The sequence below is a fragment of the Zalophus californianus genome, chromosome 5, assembly GCF_009762305.2.
Source record: "Zalophus californianus isolate mZalCal1 chromosome 5, mZalCal1.pri.v2, whole genome shotgun sequence".
Lineage (NCBI taxonomy): Eukaryota > Metazoa > Chordata > Mammalia > Carnivora > Otariidae > Zalophus > Zalophus californianus.
The window spans coordinates 93,811,517-93,828,185 of NC_045599.1; the positions used below are offsets into that span (position 1 = coordinate 93,811,517).

Consider the following 16,669-nt stretch of genomic DNA (forward strand, 5'->3'; position numbering starts at 1 on the left):
TTCTGAAAGGAGGATGGGATTTCGTCCGTCTGAAAGCACTGTCTGTATTTTCCTAAGCATGACAAGGGATGAAGAATTAATATGCAAGAGTTATTCTTGGGCGCAAAGCTTACAAGGTAGCAGTAATTCATGACAGGCCAGAGGATTAGGGAACCTCTACCTTGTTCTGTAAGTGGTCATCAGACTGTAATCAGATAAGAAGTCTTCTTGAAGGACACTAGGAGAAGCAAGGGGAAAATGAGGGGGGGGATTGGAGGGAGAGATGAACCATGGATGGGGGGGTATTGGAGGGAGAGATGAACCATGAATGGGGGGGGATTGGAGGGAGAGATGAACCATGAGAGACTATGGACTCTGAGAAACAAACAGGGTTTTAGAGGGGAGGGGGGCTGGGGTATTGGTTAGCCTGGTGATGGGTATTAAGGAGGGCACGTACTGCATGGAGCCCTGGGTGTTATACAAAAACAATGGATCGTGGATCACCACATCAAAAACTAATGATGTATTGTACGGTGACTAACATAACATAATAAAATTAAAAAAAAGTTTTCTTGAACATATCAGATGGACTCATAGCCTCACCAATGGTTGCTGCTGGTTAAACTTTCCAAGAATTAAGACAAAATGAATATGAAAGTTCAGCTCACAACTCTGGCACACACTCACATGCTTTGGGAAAATTTCCCATTATTTACCCTTCAAGTATGTGAAAAACCAGTGATAACTGTAAAATGAATAAAGCCTTCAGGAAGCTGACCCTCACTTTCCACAGTGCCATTCTCTCAAGAAACTCACAGAGCTTCTCATACCCTTCACGACGCCAGTTGGAGAGATAAAGGTGGGAGACATGCCAAGAGAGGAGAGCAGGTTAAAGTCCCGGGATGCCTTGGTAAGGTAAAAGCTATGTGAGACCTAGAGACAACAAAGCCTTAGTTGGAGTCTCAGTACTGCTGTTTACTGGCTCTGGGACTTTGCCTCTCCATCTCTGCCTACTTGTCCCATACAGGTACTGCGGATTGAATCTGTGGACGTACCTATACTCCCAAGTTGAGAAAATAAACCATATTGGCCCTACTGCTCACTAGAGTTTCTGTGAGACTCAGAGGAAACATGAGGTGTGAAGACACGTCAACGGAAAGAGTCCTAAAGCTTATTCTCATTCTTGCCATCACAAGGTGATGCCTGGAGTGCATAGGAAGAATAAGGGAGGAGAAGTCAGTTTGGGGCCAAGAATCAAATCCAAATGACATTGTACATGTACCTCCCCCCCCGCCACCGCCCACCCCAGTGAGGGTTTGCGATCTTGAGAATGTGTGTCACACGGAGAACTCTAAGAAAGGCAGAACACACATGTGGGACTAAGAAGACCTAGGTAATGCGGCTGAAGTCACAGCCTTGGGATTTCCCGGAAAGGACACTTTTCACCTTTATATGTATGAACAGCAGGGATATGTTCTCCTTAGGGACATAAAAAAGTTACTGGTACCTGTACATTGTTTTTTAAATTTTACATACTATTGAAAACCTTCTCTGTGTTAGGTGAGTCTATACTCATTGGTCCATTTTGTCCTCACACTTCCCTGAGTCAAGAATCTTTTGGCTTTGAGGACAGCAACTAACTACCACAGACAAAAGTCAGGTCTAAAAGGGGTGACTTGAGGATCCCTGGATTAGGCAGTGTAGCTGGGTCTCTCGGAGGCTGAGAAGGCTGCCCCAGGAAGGCCGGTGGGATTGTTCTCAGTCTCTCTCTGGGGCTGCTGGTCTCCTTCCAGACCCTCCCAGCATGTCTGGTGCTTTTTCCTCTTGCTGTCGACTGGCTACTTCTCTGGGCAGGCAGCAGGGACAGGTGCCACATGGCTCTTGGTATTTCAGGTCAGGTGAAGACCAGAGGCCGACCCACATCTTCTAAATGCCAGTTTCTAAGTCTAGGGAAGAGGACTCAGTGAGCCAACCTGGGTCAAGTGCTTACCTCTAGTCTAATCAGTTCTCAAAGGAAGGGCCCTTGGCTCAGTCAAGGATTTATAGATGAATGAATGTTGTGAGTCCCGCCCTGCCCCCTCCTGCCCTACCAGTCCTGTCTCTAGGTCATTTACAAGTAGTATTGCACAGCTGGCTAAGAGGACACGGTTCTGCTACTTAGAAGCTGTTATGACAGCGACTGGGCTACCAGACTTCTTGAAGGTGCACTTACGATATTTTGATTATAAAATGTAGAAAAGAGTATCTTCCTCCCAAAGTAGTGAAACTTCACAAATACAAATATAAATACAAATGAGAAATACATATATTTAAGTACTTAGCACAGAGCCTAGCATATGATAATTATTTCTATTTCTTTTCCATCATAACCATTCATCACCATTGTCTGCGTCTGAAGTTGCTCCTCCATAGTGACCTCTTAGGTCTTAGCGACCCTGCAGGAAATAAAGCTTCTATTACAGGATGGAGGAAAAGTCTAGATCTTTAAGAAGGAGGTGTGGAAGTTCTTTCACTTTGGAGTGGTAGGGTAAGGAAACACTTCTAACTCAATCTTTTCTGGTCCAGCTAATCAGCTTCTTTGTGATATCCATACAAGTTTAGGATTCTTCTGGTGAGCCCTGGGCTGCCTTGGGTATGACACAGGAAGACAGTCTCAGGTGTCATATTCACATGTCACAGAAACACTGCTCAGAGCACGAAGACTGTGCTTGTGTTAAAATGTGGGAGTACTAATCCTGAACGACTTCTGTTTGTGAAATATGGCTAAATGCTGCTCCCTGCGCTGTGTCAGCATAAAAAGGCAGATGTCAACTGCAGAACTTCTGAGAGCAGACAAAACCATCCCTTTAGAACACAGACTGTGAGGGTGCCTGGGTGGTTCAGTCGCTGAAGCGTCTGACTCTTGATTTTGGCTCAGGTCATGATCTCAGGGTCCCAAGATGGAGCCCTGCATTAGACATGGAGCCTGGTTAAAATTCTCTCTCTCCCTTTCTCTCTGCCCACCCTACCCCCTGCCCTGCACACACTCTCTCTGAAAAAGAAAAAAAAAAAAAAGAACACCGATTGTGAGATACTTCCTCAGAGTAGATGTCAGCATTTAATCTATGGATTAGAAATTTTCCTTGCAGAGGCTCTAAAAAAGGATACATTTAGGGAACTTTTAATTTACAATGATAGCCAATTATGCCAATCACCACTAATGAAGAGGCTAAAAACCAACTTGTTTGCCATTTGCCATACTGGGTGAGAGATCTGTCATCAAGCACGCCTAATTATTTTGGGCAAAACCTGTGTAAAATTCTGCACTTTTTCCCCAGATGCAGTGTTCTCTGTTTTACATGAATGTGAAGGAAAAGGTATGGCCGTTGTTCATCTTTTACAACTCCTTTGCTATTCTGAGAACATTCGCTAGGACTACACAGCAAAACTGACCGTGCTAAACTGTAGATAAAACACCGGTGATAGATTGCAGTCACTTTAATTTATAAAGAAAATAGTTGGAGCCCCTGGGAATGCCGAATCGAGCCACTAGCACCCAGTGACTTGATGCTAAGTCACAAACTACATTATATGTTTCAGTTTAAACACAAAGGCTAATGGACACGTGACTTATTTATTTCAAATTCTTCTTTAGGAAGAGCTGGCTCTTTTTTCTTTTTTTTTAGCTCTTTGGAAAACATTATGCTTCCCCTCTTCTATAAACATACAAATATAATTGTAAAATGACATCATTCTGTTTTCATTTAATTACCCCTGAAATGCTTTCTATTTAATATTCATTACTCAAAAGCTAATTTAAAAGAGAAAGAGATGCGACTTATTAAAAAAGATGTACTGTCATTCACAGCAATAGTTATCTAATATACAGAAGTTAATAAAGCAGATTAATCTACAAGTCCCTTTAAGCCATTCTGGAGTTTTGAACAACTGCCTCTTTGACCTTTCACCTTCCTGCTGCGCACCCGTAGCAGGTGCCAGCTCTACAGAAATTACGGCTGCGCGTCTGAACGCGGGGTCTTTTCTTACTTTGCTTCTGACCAGCAGCTGACCCTGTAGGAGTGATTGTTTCTGGTGCCGGCCTACAGGCTACAGAAACCAGTAGCAGATAAACAAAAGGCTACATATACCAGCTGCCTTGCCTAAGGGTACCGTCCCAGGCTGACACCTCCACTCCTTCTCCAGCGTCCCAAATTGCTCCTTGTTTGTTTCCATACATGCATTTCATCCTTGTTATATTGTGCAAGGGGTGGGCAGAGGAGAAGACCCCCTAAAACAACAAAAAACCCCTGTCCCTTCCTTCGAACTTGACTTTTGAGTATTCCATGTCAAACTGTGTTATTATGATGCTAATCTAGGCCTGATTTAGCAACTTTAATAAGAGGCTAAACCCTCTTGTAATTAGATAATAAAATTTTATTATGTATTTTAATATTAAAAGTCTTAAAATCAAACTCTTCAAATCATACACTGCTACAGAACTAAGGTACTTAAATATCATAGCCCCAGAAAGTGGGAACTTGAAAAAGCACATTGTGGCTAATTTTTCATTCTCAGAAATGTAAACATGGAATTCCTATGTGGTGGCAGGAAAGCTCCAACACTCTTAATTATGTGCAGGGAAGAATGAATCTATTCAAGTATGAAGCACACTGTACCATTTCCAGCAACAGCGTGAGATGGCTTTGACAGTTATTTCTTGGATACAAATTACACAAGTATAAAAACAATCCCCATAATGATTAAATGCAGTTATGTACATAGGAGAATACCAGTGCAAATGGTAACATATTTAAATGGTTTTTCCTTCATTAAAAAAAATTATATATGATATTAAACCATCAATCACTGCTGAGGCACAGGAGCTTCAATGTATTGTCACTGGTTGAAATAAATGACTTGGAGACTGAATTCTGGCTCATTCAATATGGTGTCTCTGCTGTTGCTTAGTCACCCAACTCTCTGCTGGTTTGGGCTACATCTGGTGGATTCCATCCCTTTCAATTAATAAGGCAAGTTATGCTATCAATGGATTACATCTTTAAACTGTGCTTAGAGGTAAAAAACACATGTCCTAGTGGAAAAAAAAAACACTTCTCTGTTCTGTTAACCATTTGGAACAATATTTGAAGTGCTTATTTTTTTCTTCACCCATGTTTAGGATGAAATTTTCTTGAGAAATTTCAGCAGGATCGTTATATCGTATATAAAGGTGTAATCTCCTCTTAGCGTTCCGATTTCGTTTATAATGTAGCAGTCTATGACCATGCTGGGTTTGAAACCTAAAGTCACTGACTGCGGATTGTAATTCTGCGAATGAATTTTGAGGGGTTTGTTTTGCGGACACTCACTGGCCAATACAAGGTGTCAGGCTCTGCTAGACGCTGAGACAAGTATCAAGCCTGAAGTGATCTTTGGGTAAGAAAAGGTACTCTGTTAAAGACAGATATTACAGTTCTGATAATAATTTGATGATTCATAAATTAAGAATAGGTTTTTATTTTAACCAATTTTTCTGTTTTAAAACACCCTTTTTTTTGGTTATATTTGAAACAGTTATTCAACAAATACTTCCATAACAAAAATAGAACCAAAATGGCAAAATAGGGTATATAACAAAAAATTTGGACTAGAATCATCCTTTTACAGGTGGATCAATGATTTTATAATATCACAGATAAGATGCCATTTTACGGGCGCCTGGGTGGCTCAGTTGGTTAAGCGACTGCCTTCGGCTCAGGTCATGATCCTGGAGTCCCGGGATCGAGTCCCGCATCGGGCTCCCTGCTTGGCAGGGAGTCTGCTTCTCCCTCTGACCCTCTTCCCTCTCGTGCTCTCTATCTCTCATTCTCTCTCTCTCAAATAAATAAATAAAATCTTTTAAAAATAAAAGATGCCATTTTAGTAAAAAAAAAGCAACGTAGTTTTTCTATTTTTAAAGTTATATACTTTAACTTTCTAAACTGATCTTTGGGGTGGTGGTCACAAATTCATCATTCAAGAGTTTTATTGCCATCTGGACTTTTATAAGGTGGCTGTTACCTAGATACTTTTGTCCAACCCTGGTCCTCTCATATATTCTGATTTGATCCTTAGTAATTAGATTGTGTGTACACACACAGACACACACACACACACACACACACAAACTCAAATGCGGTTATTCTGAAGATTAAAAAAAATGTTTGGGAGGTGTTAACCGAGTTTCATTGACTGTTGATTGCATCCATCCTGTATGCACAGACACAACCCAAATGTAAATAAATGCCCTCTTTAAATTTTAATAGACACCTATGTACAGAATCAAATGTAAGAGCAAAATAACAGCATCCTTTTTAATCAAGCAATCAAAAAAGTGTGCTTCAAAAATTATTAAAACATCAGCAGTCCCACATGGGATGGCTGTGAGAAGTATCAGGGATCATGCTTTGGGAGATCTTGGTTCTGAAATCCTCTAGGATTACATAATACATTGGTGGAAAACTGGTAACCAGACATACAGTGCTGGCCTGCAGAGTGTTCTCTTTTTTTTGTTTCGTTTTAAATTTTCAGTCAATGGCCAACATCAAAAAACCTGGATTTCTGGTTCTCTTTGGGGGTGGGAGAGGTAATCTCAATATAGCTGCCAACACTGGATCGTACCTTCTTACAGGGCAAGAATGAGCTGGCCCTGTGTGGAGGATGCCCCCGGAAGGACTGGGATGTGTACTCAACTTGAGTTGCTTTCCTAAGTTTCAAGTTTTCTGCTTGGCTCTGTAGGCATCTTAGTTTGTAGAATGGAAAGGATAGGGAGAGGGATGCTCAAAGGTATCACTTTGAGACTTGCCAACGTGAGAAGCCCTTAAGAGCTAACAGTACCCAGTAGCAGAAACAGCTTCCTTTAGAGAAGAAAAGCTGTTTGCAACTAGAAAGCGGTGACGACTGGCATTCTATACTGATGAGTCAGTAGTGAGAGTCAGGATGAAGCCTAGAGGTGCACTGGGTACGGGGGACAGAGAGAGAGCACCTGTTGCTTCCCCATCCTCATTTCATGGCTGCCATATTGCCTCTATCCGAGAAAAACGCGGCTGGAACAAACCTCAAGAGCTACCTCAAAGACATTAAAGGAAAGGAACACAGGAACATCATGAGACAGTGACGCTATTAGACTCTGCCGGCCTTCTCAAGGATACAGGTCCCACTCCCATTTTATACTCTCAGTGTCTGGCAACAGAATTAATGATTGGGTGTGGGTGTAGGGTAGGGGAGAGGAAGGTCTGTTCACTCTGCCTCAGTGATGGTGGGAAGCACAAGGATCTCTGTACCAGCTGGCAAAGCAAGCTCCCTCTCCCTTGCCCACCACCTCTCTGGGTCACTGCCCATCTGTTTCATCCTGGCGGCAACACGAAGTTGGGGTATAGGATAACTGCTCAAAATCATTCTACCTTAAGGATGGCCCCGGTGGGACTTACTGGAAGCTCAACTTGCCTCAGTGTGAGTGCTGAAAACATACATACAACCTCAGATCAGTAGTCATCAACAAGCTATAGCTTTGTGGTTAAGCATGTGAACTCTGGAGTTCAACAGGCCAGAACTGTAGTTTTTCCACTTACTACGTGTGACCTTGGGCAAGTTAGTTACTTAATCTTTTTGTGCCTCGGTTTCTATATTTAGAAAGTGGCCATCATAATACCACCGCTTCATAGACATACTGTGATGATGAAATCAGATTATACACATATGTAAAAAGCTTAAGCTGCACACAGGAAGCACTTATATTTTGCCAATATCATTTTTTTTTCCTAGAAATAAATACATAGTCCACGCACAGAGTGCCGTGAAGAAAACTGAGATTGTGGCAGCATGTGCAAAAACCAGTTCTGTCCTGAAACGTGAGTTCCTGCTTTCTACTTTTTGGTGTCTAATGACCTATCCCTGGCTTCCTTTAAACCTCTATACCCATGTTGTCCTCTGATCTAGTTGTGAATGTCCCTTCAGCGTGTGTTTTGGGTACCAATCTACCGCCATATTTTTGATAATAAAGTGGCAAATCAACCAGACTGAGCTAATGGGTCATGTGGAGGGCACGCTTTCTATTTAGGGTCCACTAGAAATGTCTTTAATAACATTAGACAATCTGGCTAATTATTTTTTAAGAGGATGAAGAGAACATGAATATACTTCATCTGCTTAAGTGTTTCCGACCGTGAGAGTGTTGCTAAGGTTCTATAGGCCAAAATCTCAACATCAGTTAAATATGCGACTACACTTTCTTCTACTTAGTATTAGGGAATGGAATCTTAAGTATGAAAGATGTCTTGTATAGGATGTCAAAATGTTGAGCAGTATCATTTCAATCTAAACACAAAAATGAAAAAAGAGCAGATGATTTCCCTTTTGCTGTAATTCACTTTGGGATGCATGTCATGAAGAGCACTATACAAAAAGCAATTTTCATTGATTGACTGACTGATTGAGGAAAAGGGTGAATGTTCTTTCAGCACACATCCCTACTGAAGTATGATTCTTACAGCTCCTGACAGCTCTTCACAATTTGTAGTTAAATACCAGGTTGGGGGTGGGGGTGGGGGGACGGAGGGAGGAAGGAAGGGAGGGAGGGAGTGAAAGAGAGAGATAATCATAATTAGAACTTTTGGGGGGGTTTTATGATAGCTGACTTATACACAATAGTTAAATAGATGAGGGTGAGATAAATTCAAATCTAAATGTTCTATTCGTCCCTTCAATGTATTTAGATTTTAGAGAATATAATTGCTAAAAATACCTTGTTAATAAGTTAACGGCATACCCTAATCAGTAATACTGACAACCACAGAGTTCTTGTTCTACTTCTGCGGAAGGTGCCCCTCTCTCCAGAGCAATTACTTGAAGCTGCAATTCGGATTTAGAGAAGCATTCGGCATCAGTGCCCTATTCTTATAATCTGAAAAAGAATCTGTCACATCTCTGAACTGCCCCTCTAACTCTATAAAACACACTCCTCCATTTACCTAATTTGGGCAAATCTTTCACTCTGTGATATAACTAAATGAAAGCTGATCTGTGGCTTATAGAAGAGGCAAACACTTCACATGACCAGAGGTAAAACTGAAAAATATTCATACAGAAATTTAATTTTCCAAATTGCTGTAACCCATCTGTGCCTAATCACTGTTACTATTGGCTTGTTCTTAAGATTTTAGTTTATCTTTCTAATGGCATAAGAACACATGGGGAATATTTATTCTTAAACTGGGAATATTTATACGTAAACTGGGCTCTCCTCAAGTGCTAAGCCCAAGGTATGCTGGTGAGACAATAATTCTTATTTGCAATAGATTTACTTAATTACAGTGGGTCTTCAAATAGACTAAATTTAATGCTAGCAAAGTTAGGTTTGTTTACAGATTATGGAAGACGGCTTATTTGGAGAATATTTTTAAAAACACTGAGGATCTCAAGCCACATAACAGATCATAATAAGCACGTTTCCAGGTGAGAGGCGCTTAAAATGTGCTTCCCAGGCTGTTGCACACCAATCACAAGGCCTACAAGGATGCTGGAAAACCTTTTATGTGGGTTCATGCTTTGCTTGCTATGGAAGCTTGAGGACATAAACTTTTGCAATTTGGAACTGACACTCTTCATGCAATTTCGCTTCCAGCAATACATATCCAGGTTGGGGGGGAAAACAGTTCAAACTAGTAAATAATTGCAGTATCATTGCATCAGTTTAGTTTAAAGAGCTGACAAACCCTCTCTAAACTCCAAGCACAATTAGTCATTAGGGTCTAGTTTTTCAGCACTGTTAAGCAATTTGTAACCCATTCCTTTTAATAGGGTTAGGCATTACTTAACCGACACAGATGCCTTGAAAACTGAAACCTCGAGTTATAAAGCAGCCACCTTGTTCATTACCTTCAGTGATAGGCAAATCATCTATAAAAACAGCATTTAATGGGCAACCAATGAATAATCAATGGCTCACTTTTCATCTGAGTGTGAAAATGAGAATAATCTAATACAAAGTCCCTCTGGTAAGATGCCGAATCTCCGAGTTCTGCTGCTCTTCAGGGCTGATTTATAAGGTCTTGGAAAGCTGATGTAAACAGATGATCAATGGGACCCATCCTTGCTCATAATAACCCCCAACTGGCCCACTCCCTCTTTTCCAAGTCCATCCCTTCAGGCTATTAGCTCTGTCCAGCTAATTCTTCCCACTACTCCGGCCTGCTGCTTTTACTCCGGCCATCCGTTCAGTCCAGCCGACTCAGAAGTAATTTTATACGCAGCAGAGAGCGGGTAGAATTGATTTTTCACTCAGCGCTCAGTTCCCATCTGAATAATTATCAATTTTACTGCCTCATAAAGGGAAGAGTCAAAATTTCAAATCAATTCAAAAGAGCTTTTGAGACGACAGAAACTGTGCATAAGAATAGAGGTCAAAGTTGTCAGTGACCTAAGGAGATGATGTCAGATATTACTATACCCGATAGTTGACATCAGAGGCACTCAAGATGATATAACCTAGTGCTAATGCAAATCATATTTATGCTGACTACCAGAGACCAGTCATTAATATTTAAAATGCTATCTGAAAGCCTACATTCCAAATAAATAGAATGTATTCCACTGTTAATAAAGATATATCACTACTTAGTCATATGCTATAAAGCAAAGGATTACCAAGTATTATTAACACACAGAAATTACTTAAACCAACAAATGCATGGTAATTCTGAGTAAAGACAAACTTGATCATCTCCTGTACAACCACATCACTTGCTCTGCACAGTCTGATGGTATCTGTCTAGGATCACAGCCTATTGATTTTGGTAAAATCTACCGACTTAAAAGTTTCTGCCAAACTTTATGGGATAATAATGTGATCAGGCTGAGGGCCGGCAGGAGGGATTTGGTGGGGGACTTGTCATTTGCCATGGTGGGCTGGGGGCTGGGTCTGATTCCTGGCCAATCCATGGGTATTTCTTTTCTCCACTGGCTACATGCTCTAAATCTGTGGTTTTCAACCTTCTCCTTGCAGAACACCTGAGGGCTATGACATCCCAACAGTACCAGAGGCTACTGCAGCTGGGTAGGTGGTGGAGGGGGAAGGAGGGGTACGCCCAAATCTCAATAGAATGTATAGTTTGAAATGGCATTCCTGGTGAATCTGAGATCTTATCCCTACCAACTAGGCCCTTGAGAGTCAACAGTGTAAGTGGTAAGGACTTAGGCTTTTGAGTCAAACAAACCTTGGTTCACATTCCACGTCCCAGTTGCTCTGTGTCTCAATTTATTCACCTGTAAAATGGGGGTGATGATATCCACATTTCAGGGTTATTGTGGGGGTGTAAATGAGAAGAGTTCTCTGAAAGTCCTCTCCTCGTGTGTCAATCTCTGTCACCACTATATTAATCAAATTATCATGTAAGTGGTTAGTTACCTAATAACTAACCAATTATCTCTGTCCCACCTGATAGCACCTTTTTAAGGAGAGAAATTAGGCCTTACGAGTCTCAGTGGCTCTTGGACCTTGTGCACAGAAAGTCCTCAACACACGTGCGATCTTTCTCTTCTCTTTACTGTATCACCGACGCGTTGTTAACACTTCCAGGGGCACACCAAATATTTAGAGGCCGACAGCACCTTGTCTAGTTACACAAAATCTTAACTACACACCTCCTTGCCAGGAAAACAACAGGCTGAGACATCACCCAAAATAAGTTTATATAATTTCATTTGAATAATCGTAAAAAATGATAGCCAGGAAGAAAACCTCACCCATGGCTGGCTCATTCTACGTCCATCATTTCTTTGCTCGGAGTGATACTTTCTGCTGGTGGCAGGCACCTTGTTTGTTGGCTAATAACCTTGTTAAAGTGTTTACATTTGCAAACCACAAACTATTAGGAGGATAATTTGGCAAAATAAAACAACTGGAAGCAGTATAAAGTTTCCAAAGTTAGTGGAACTGGAAAATATCATAGTGATGGTATCTCCCTAGAAAAATGGTATTATTCTCTTTGAAATATTTCCGACATGTCTTATTTATTTTTATGCATGATGTTACTGTGATTTGCAGAAGTGAGTTTTTAAAAAAACAATATTAAACTTGGACCTAACTCATACTAGCCAGTCAGAAAACACATTTGAAAATGAAGAAGTTGTGGCTTTATTACTTAAATGCTCTGGGGAATATGATCTATCCTAACCTTGATTTCTTATCTTAAATGGGAAGAATACCAATTGTGGTACAATGAACGGAAAGTTCTCAGCAAGCTGTTAGGCACCGACTGGGAGCTCAGCAAATGGCAGTTCCCTGATGTACCAGAGGACTCACAAGGCAAACTTCAGAAGACATTATTAGAGGCTCCAAGAAATAAACCAGAGCTTGACTATTTCTAGTTCTGGCTTCGCCTTTTATTTCTTTCAGGCCTCTGGAAGAGCTATCCTTTCTTTGAATTCTAGCTTCACTGGAGTAAGATGAACGACTTAAGAGATTTCTTGAGGGTGAGTAGTCCTGGGGCGAGTGTGCTACCCTATCTTCCAGGAAAATACTCCTAGAGAATGACTGATAACGAGTCTTGACCGAACCATTTGCTCTAAGAGACATCCAGGGTCTAGGCTGGCTTTTGGGCAACTCTGTTTCTTAAGCCAGGTGACCGACCACCAGTTACCTGCTGTAGGACATCTGGATTTTGCTGCATAAAATGTAATAGTCTCTGACCGGCCTGGGTAGCCTCTCCGCATCGAAGTGGCTTCTTGCCCTCTTTTGCTATGTGCTTGAAGAGGTAGGTGACGATGTAGTCTAAACTGGTACAGCAGCTGGAGGAGACAACTGTATCTGTAGGAATGAGAAGTGAGAACCCCTTCGCATTACTGAAGTGTTTTTTCATCTGATTGATTGTAACGCCTCCAATTAAAAAAAATCACTTTCTGGTTTCAAAGCACTTTTATCAAACTGTAAATTCCTTAAGGGCAGGGTTTTTGCCTTGCTAATCTCTTTAAACCCAGTGTCTACTACAGGACCTGGTATAAAGATGTGTTTGTAAGTAAATGATTCCTGGATTGGATTGGACAGAATTTTCCATCTGTGGCCTTAACAACCCTCTGTTCAACTCAAGTGACTTTACTGAATGTCTCTTTGGTGCAAAGTGCTCCGCTTCAGACGAAACAGGGTGCAGACTTGGGGCAAAGTGCTCTGTTTCAGGGGCAACCTCTACCCTTGGACACCTACCCTGGTGTCCAAGATCTCATGATGGAGTACAGAAGTCACTGGAGCACAATGCTGGGTACAAACGAGTGACACACCACTATGAGGATTTTGAGGAAGACATCACATTTGGATGGGGATCAAAGAGACTTTTTTAAGGAGACAGAACCTCAGATGGGCCTGGGAAAGTTATTTTAGTTAGATATAAGGAAGGACATTTTTCAGGTACAGAGATTAGCACAGTGTACACAGGGTGGTGGGAAGGTAGGAATTCTGGGGTCAGACAGCTCTGGTTTCAAATCTCATCTTTTCCAATTACTTGCTCTGTTGTTACTTTGAAAGAACCACTTAACCTTCCTCATCAGTTGGAAAATACTTGCAGACTTGAATGAGAAGAAAACAACTAGAAATTCTCGTAATAAAAACAGCTGATGTTTAATGAGAGCTTACTGTGTTAGTTACATGAATTATTATTTTGCATCCTCACAATAATAGTTATATTATTATCCTCACTGTAATAGTTACTATTATTATTATTTCCATTCACAGGCAAGAATAGTGAGGGATTAAATGATGTGTCCATGGCTACACGGCTAGATGACTGTGGAGCCGCTGTATGAAAATAAACAAGGAGCTGGATTCTAGAGCTCTGTTCTTAACTGCTAAAATCCAGTAGATATTAAACAAAATTAGGCAGTAAGCAAAAATATATGCAAGCATCAAACACTTTTTTAAAACACAAGGGGCTCAAAAGATGATGTACTACCGGTGTGCCCTCATGATGGAAAGAGGAGGGTGTATTTGGCATAGGACTTTTGGTTTGAGTGAAAGAACGTATAGGGAGTCAAAAGAGAGAAGGCTGACAAAGTAGGTTGGGGGTCTTCCTCGAGGGCATCCAATAGTGGGCTGAGACATTACTTTTATTTGAAAGACAACAGAGGTGTTATTAAAGGCTTCTTTTAAAGCAAGTGAGTGACATGATATAGCAACCATTTATTATCTATTTTGTACATTAAAATTATTATTCACTTACTTCTAACAACCACTTTGTATATAGTAGGTGTTATTTGCATTTTTCAAGTGAGAAAAACAAAGCTGAGAGATAAACAGTTTATCCAAAGTTCATGGTTTGTTTCTTTATTTTTTTAAATTTATTTGACACAGAGAGAGAGACAGCAAGAGAAGGAACACAAGCAGGGGGCGTGGGAGAGGGAGAAGCAGGCTCCCCGCTGAGCAGGGAGCCCGATGCGGGGCTCGATCCCAGAACCCTGGGATCATGACCCAAGCAAAAGGCAGACGCTTAATGACTGAGCCACCCAGGCGCCCCCAAAGTTCATGGTTTTGATTCATAGCATGACACTACCCAGATTTTCTGGCTAAAGGTAACACATGGACACGGTCCCGAGGAGTTTATGATAAGTAACAGAAATGACAAAAGATACAATTAAAAACATTCAAAAAATGGCGAAAATGGTACATGCAGATGAGGAAAGTGGACTGGGAGAGTAGGGCTGGGGACCAGCAGATTACACACTCCCTAAGGCAGTCATTCATCTCTTATTCTTATTACTCTCTGAGCTTCTGAGACACATGTGCCTTTCCTAGATCAGAGGTGTGCCCTCTTAGCTGAATTAAAGAATGGGCAGACAAAGCTGATCTGAGAAAGGTTTTTACAGGTCTTGAGTTGTGTTTAGTAATAATACCTAGAACTGATATAACACCATGGTTTAAAAACTCTTTCAAATACATCGTTTTGGAGAGAAATGGCATAATAAATAGAAAGAAGTAGGTCGGGAGAAAGTTTTGAAATACAGACAGATGACTGCATTTAAGCTTGAGGATGATGGTAGCTGAGGCAGGACCAGGAGGGTTGTTTGAAGGTCTAAAGGATGGCCGCAGACAGTAGTCTGGGGAACTGTGGAGCTATGGAAGCTCCGCATGCAAGTACACTGTACGACTCTATTTTCCTTTGATTTCAGAAAGGGGCTCTTTTTCTCCTAAAACTATGGTGTTTGATTGACTGATTGATTTTTTATCTCCCCTCCCCACAACTGGGTTACTCTGCAGAAAAGGGAGCTTTGGTTTTATAATTCCAGGAGGTAAGATCATGCAGTGGAAAACATCGAGGCCTAAGAGTCAGGCATAGATTTGTTGAGCTTTGTCGCTTTTCTCTTTTCCTTCACATTTCTACCTCTGAAGTCCCAATCACGAAAGTAAATGGATTAAGTAACTTAATATCTACAAAAGGAAGCAAGCAGGAAATAGATGCCGTTTCCCTCACCAGTGAAGAGCAATATGCTATCAATCACACAAAAATTATGAAGACTTCACATAGATTTGGTGACCACATTCCATGCAGGTTGCATTAAAAGGTTCCAATCTACTGAGTCAGCTGTGAAAAAGCCAGGTAAACACTTTAGACATGAAGGTTAGAGCTTATACCCTTGCAATAAAAGCAAGAAGAAGAGCTTCCATTACGGCTGATTTATGATGGGGGACTTTGAAACGGATAAATGTTAGTTTAGGGTAGATTGAAAGGTGTGGAATAATAAGGATCAAGGGCCATTTGATCAAAAACAGAATGAAGAGTGCTGAGGACTGCGTATTATTATTGGTTTTCTTTATGTGCAGCTCAAGCTATTGTTTGAGATTCAAATAATGAAACCTCCTGACATAAGAGGATGAGCCAAAGTCATGAATTTAACAATTCATCTGTGATTTAGACTATTGTAGATACAATTTTTAAGCCTAATAGGCACTTCGTCCTCTCCAGCAACTTGTTGTTTGGCACTAAAAACAACCAAATGCTCCTTTCCTCCTGCAACCAGTCTCCACAGGAAGCACGTGCATCACTAATAGTCCTCCTGTTCACTAAGACCCATCACAGAAAGCTGTTCTGAAAAGTTAACTGTATAGGAAAGAGTTGCTTAACTGAGGCAGGAGAATGATAATGGGGCTGAGCTAAAATTTGGCTTCGGCCCAGAATTTCTCACCATGGCAGAAGAGAGGATGAAGGTCTTGGAAAAATATGGTGTGAAAGGCAATTTCAGAAACAAAAGGCCTGTATGGGTGGTGCAGTAGTTTTGGAAACAGGTGGGCCTAGTTTTGAATCTGTATCTTCTAGATGTTTTGACTTTATGGAGCTTCAATTTGCGCCTCTGTAAAATATGCTTAATACCACCTACTTCGCAAGGCTTTGTGAGAAATCAGTAAGGGGAAGTGTGTAAAGACTACCATAGTGCCCAACACACAGTACTGTCCCCCTTTTCACTTTCCATGTGTTTTCCTGTTTCAATCTCTGAAACAGCAAGCCCATCACTTAGTTTGCTAATTCATAGCTTTCTTCTATCTTTAGCATGTTTTTGGTGGGAGAAACTAATAATGTACAAGGTCTCTAAGTTTCTAAGTGTTTCCTGAATGTTTTGCTCCCATGTTACATTCACACCACTTCCCCCAATTCAAGAATGTGTTCAAAATAGCAACATACTCTATTAATAA

General features: G+C 41.0%; 1 protein-coding gene across 5 annotated transcripts in view; it reads right to left on the reverse strand.

The window, feature by feature from the left end:
• Window positions 1-16,669, reverse strand: part of RANBP17 (RAN binding protein 17) — a 324,861-nt gene that overhangs the window by 15,475 nt on the left and 292,717 nt on the right. For all 5 annotated transcript variants that reach the window (XM_027605977.1, XM_027605978.1, XM_027605976.1 and 2 more), the window contains one exon: window positions 12,636-12,802. In XM_027605977.1, the coding sequence (XP_027461778.1) occupies window positions 12,636-12,802 (167 nt within the window). The remainder of the gene's footprint in view (window positions 1-12,635; window positions 12,803-16,669) is intronic.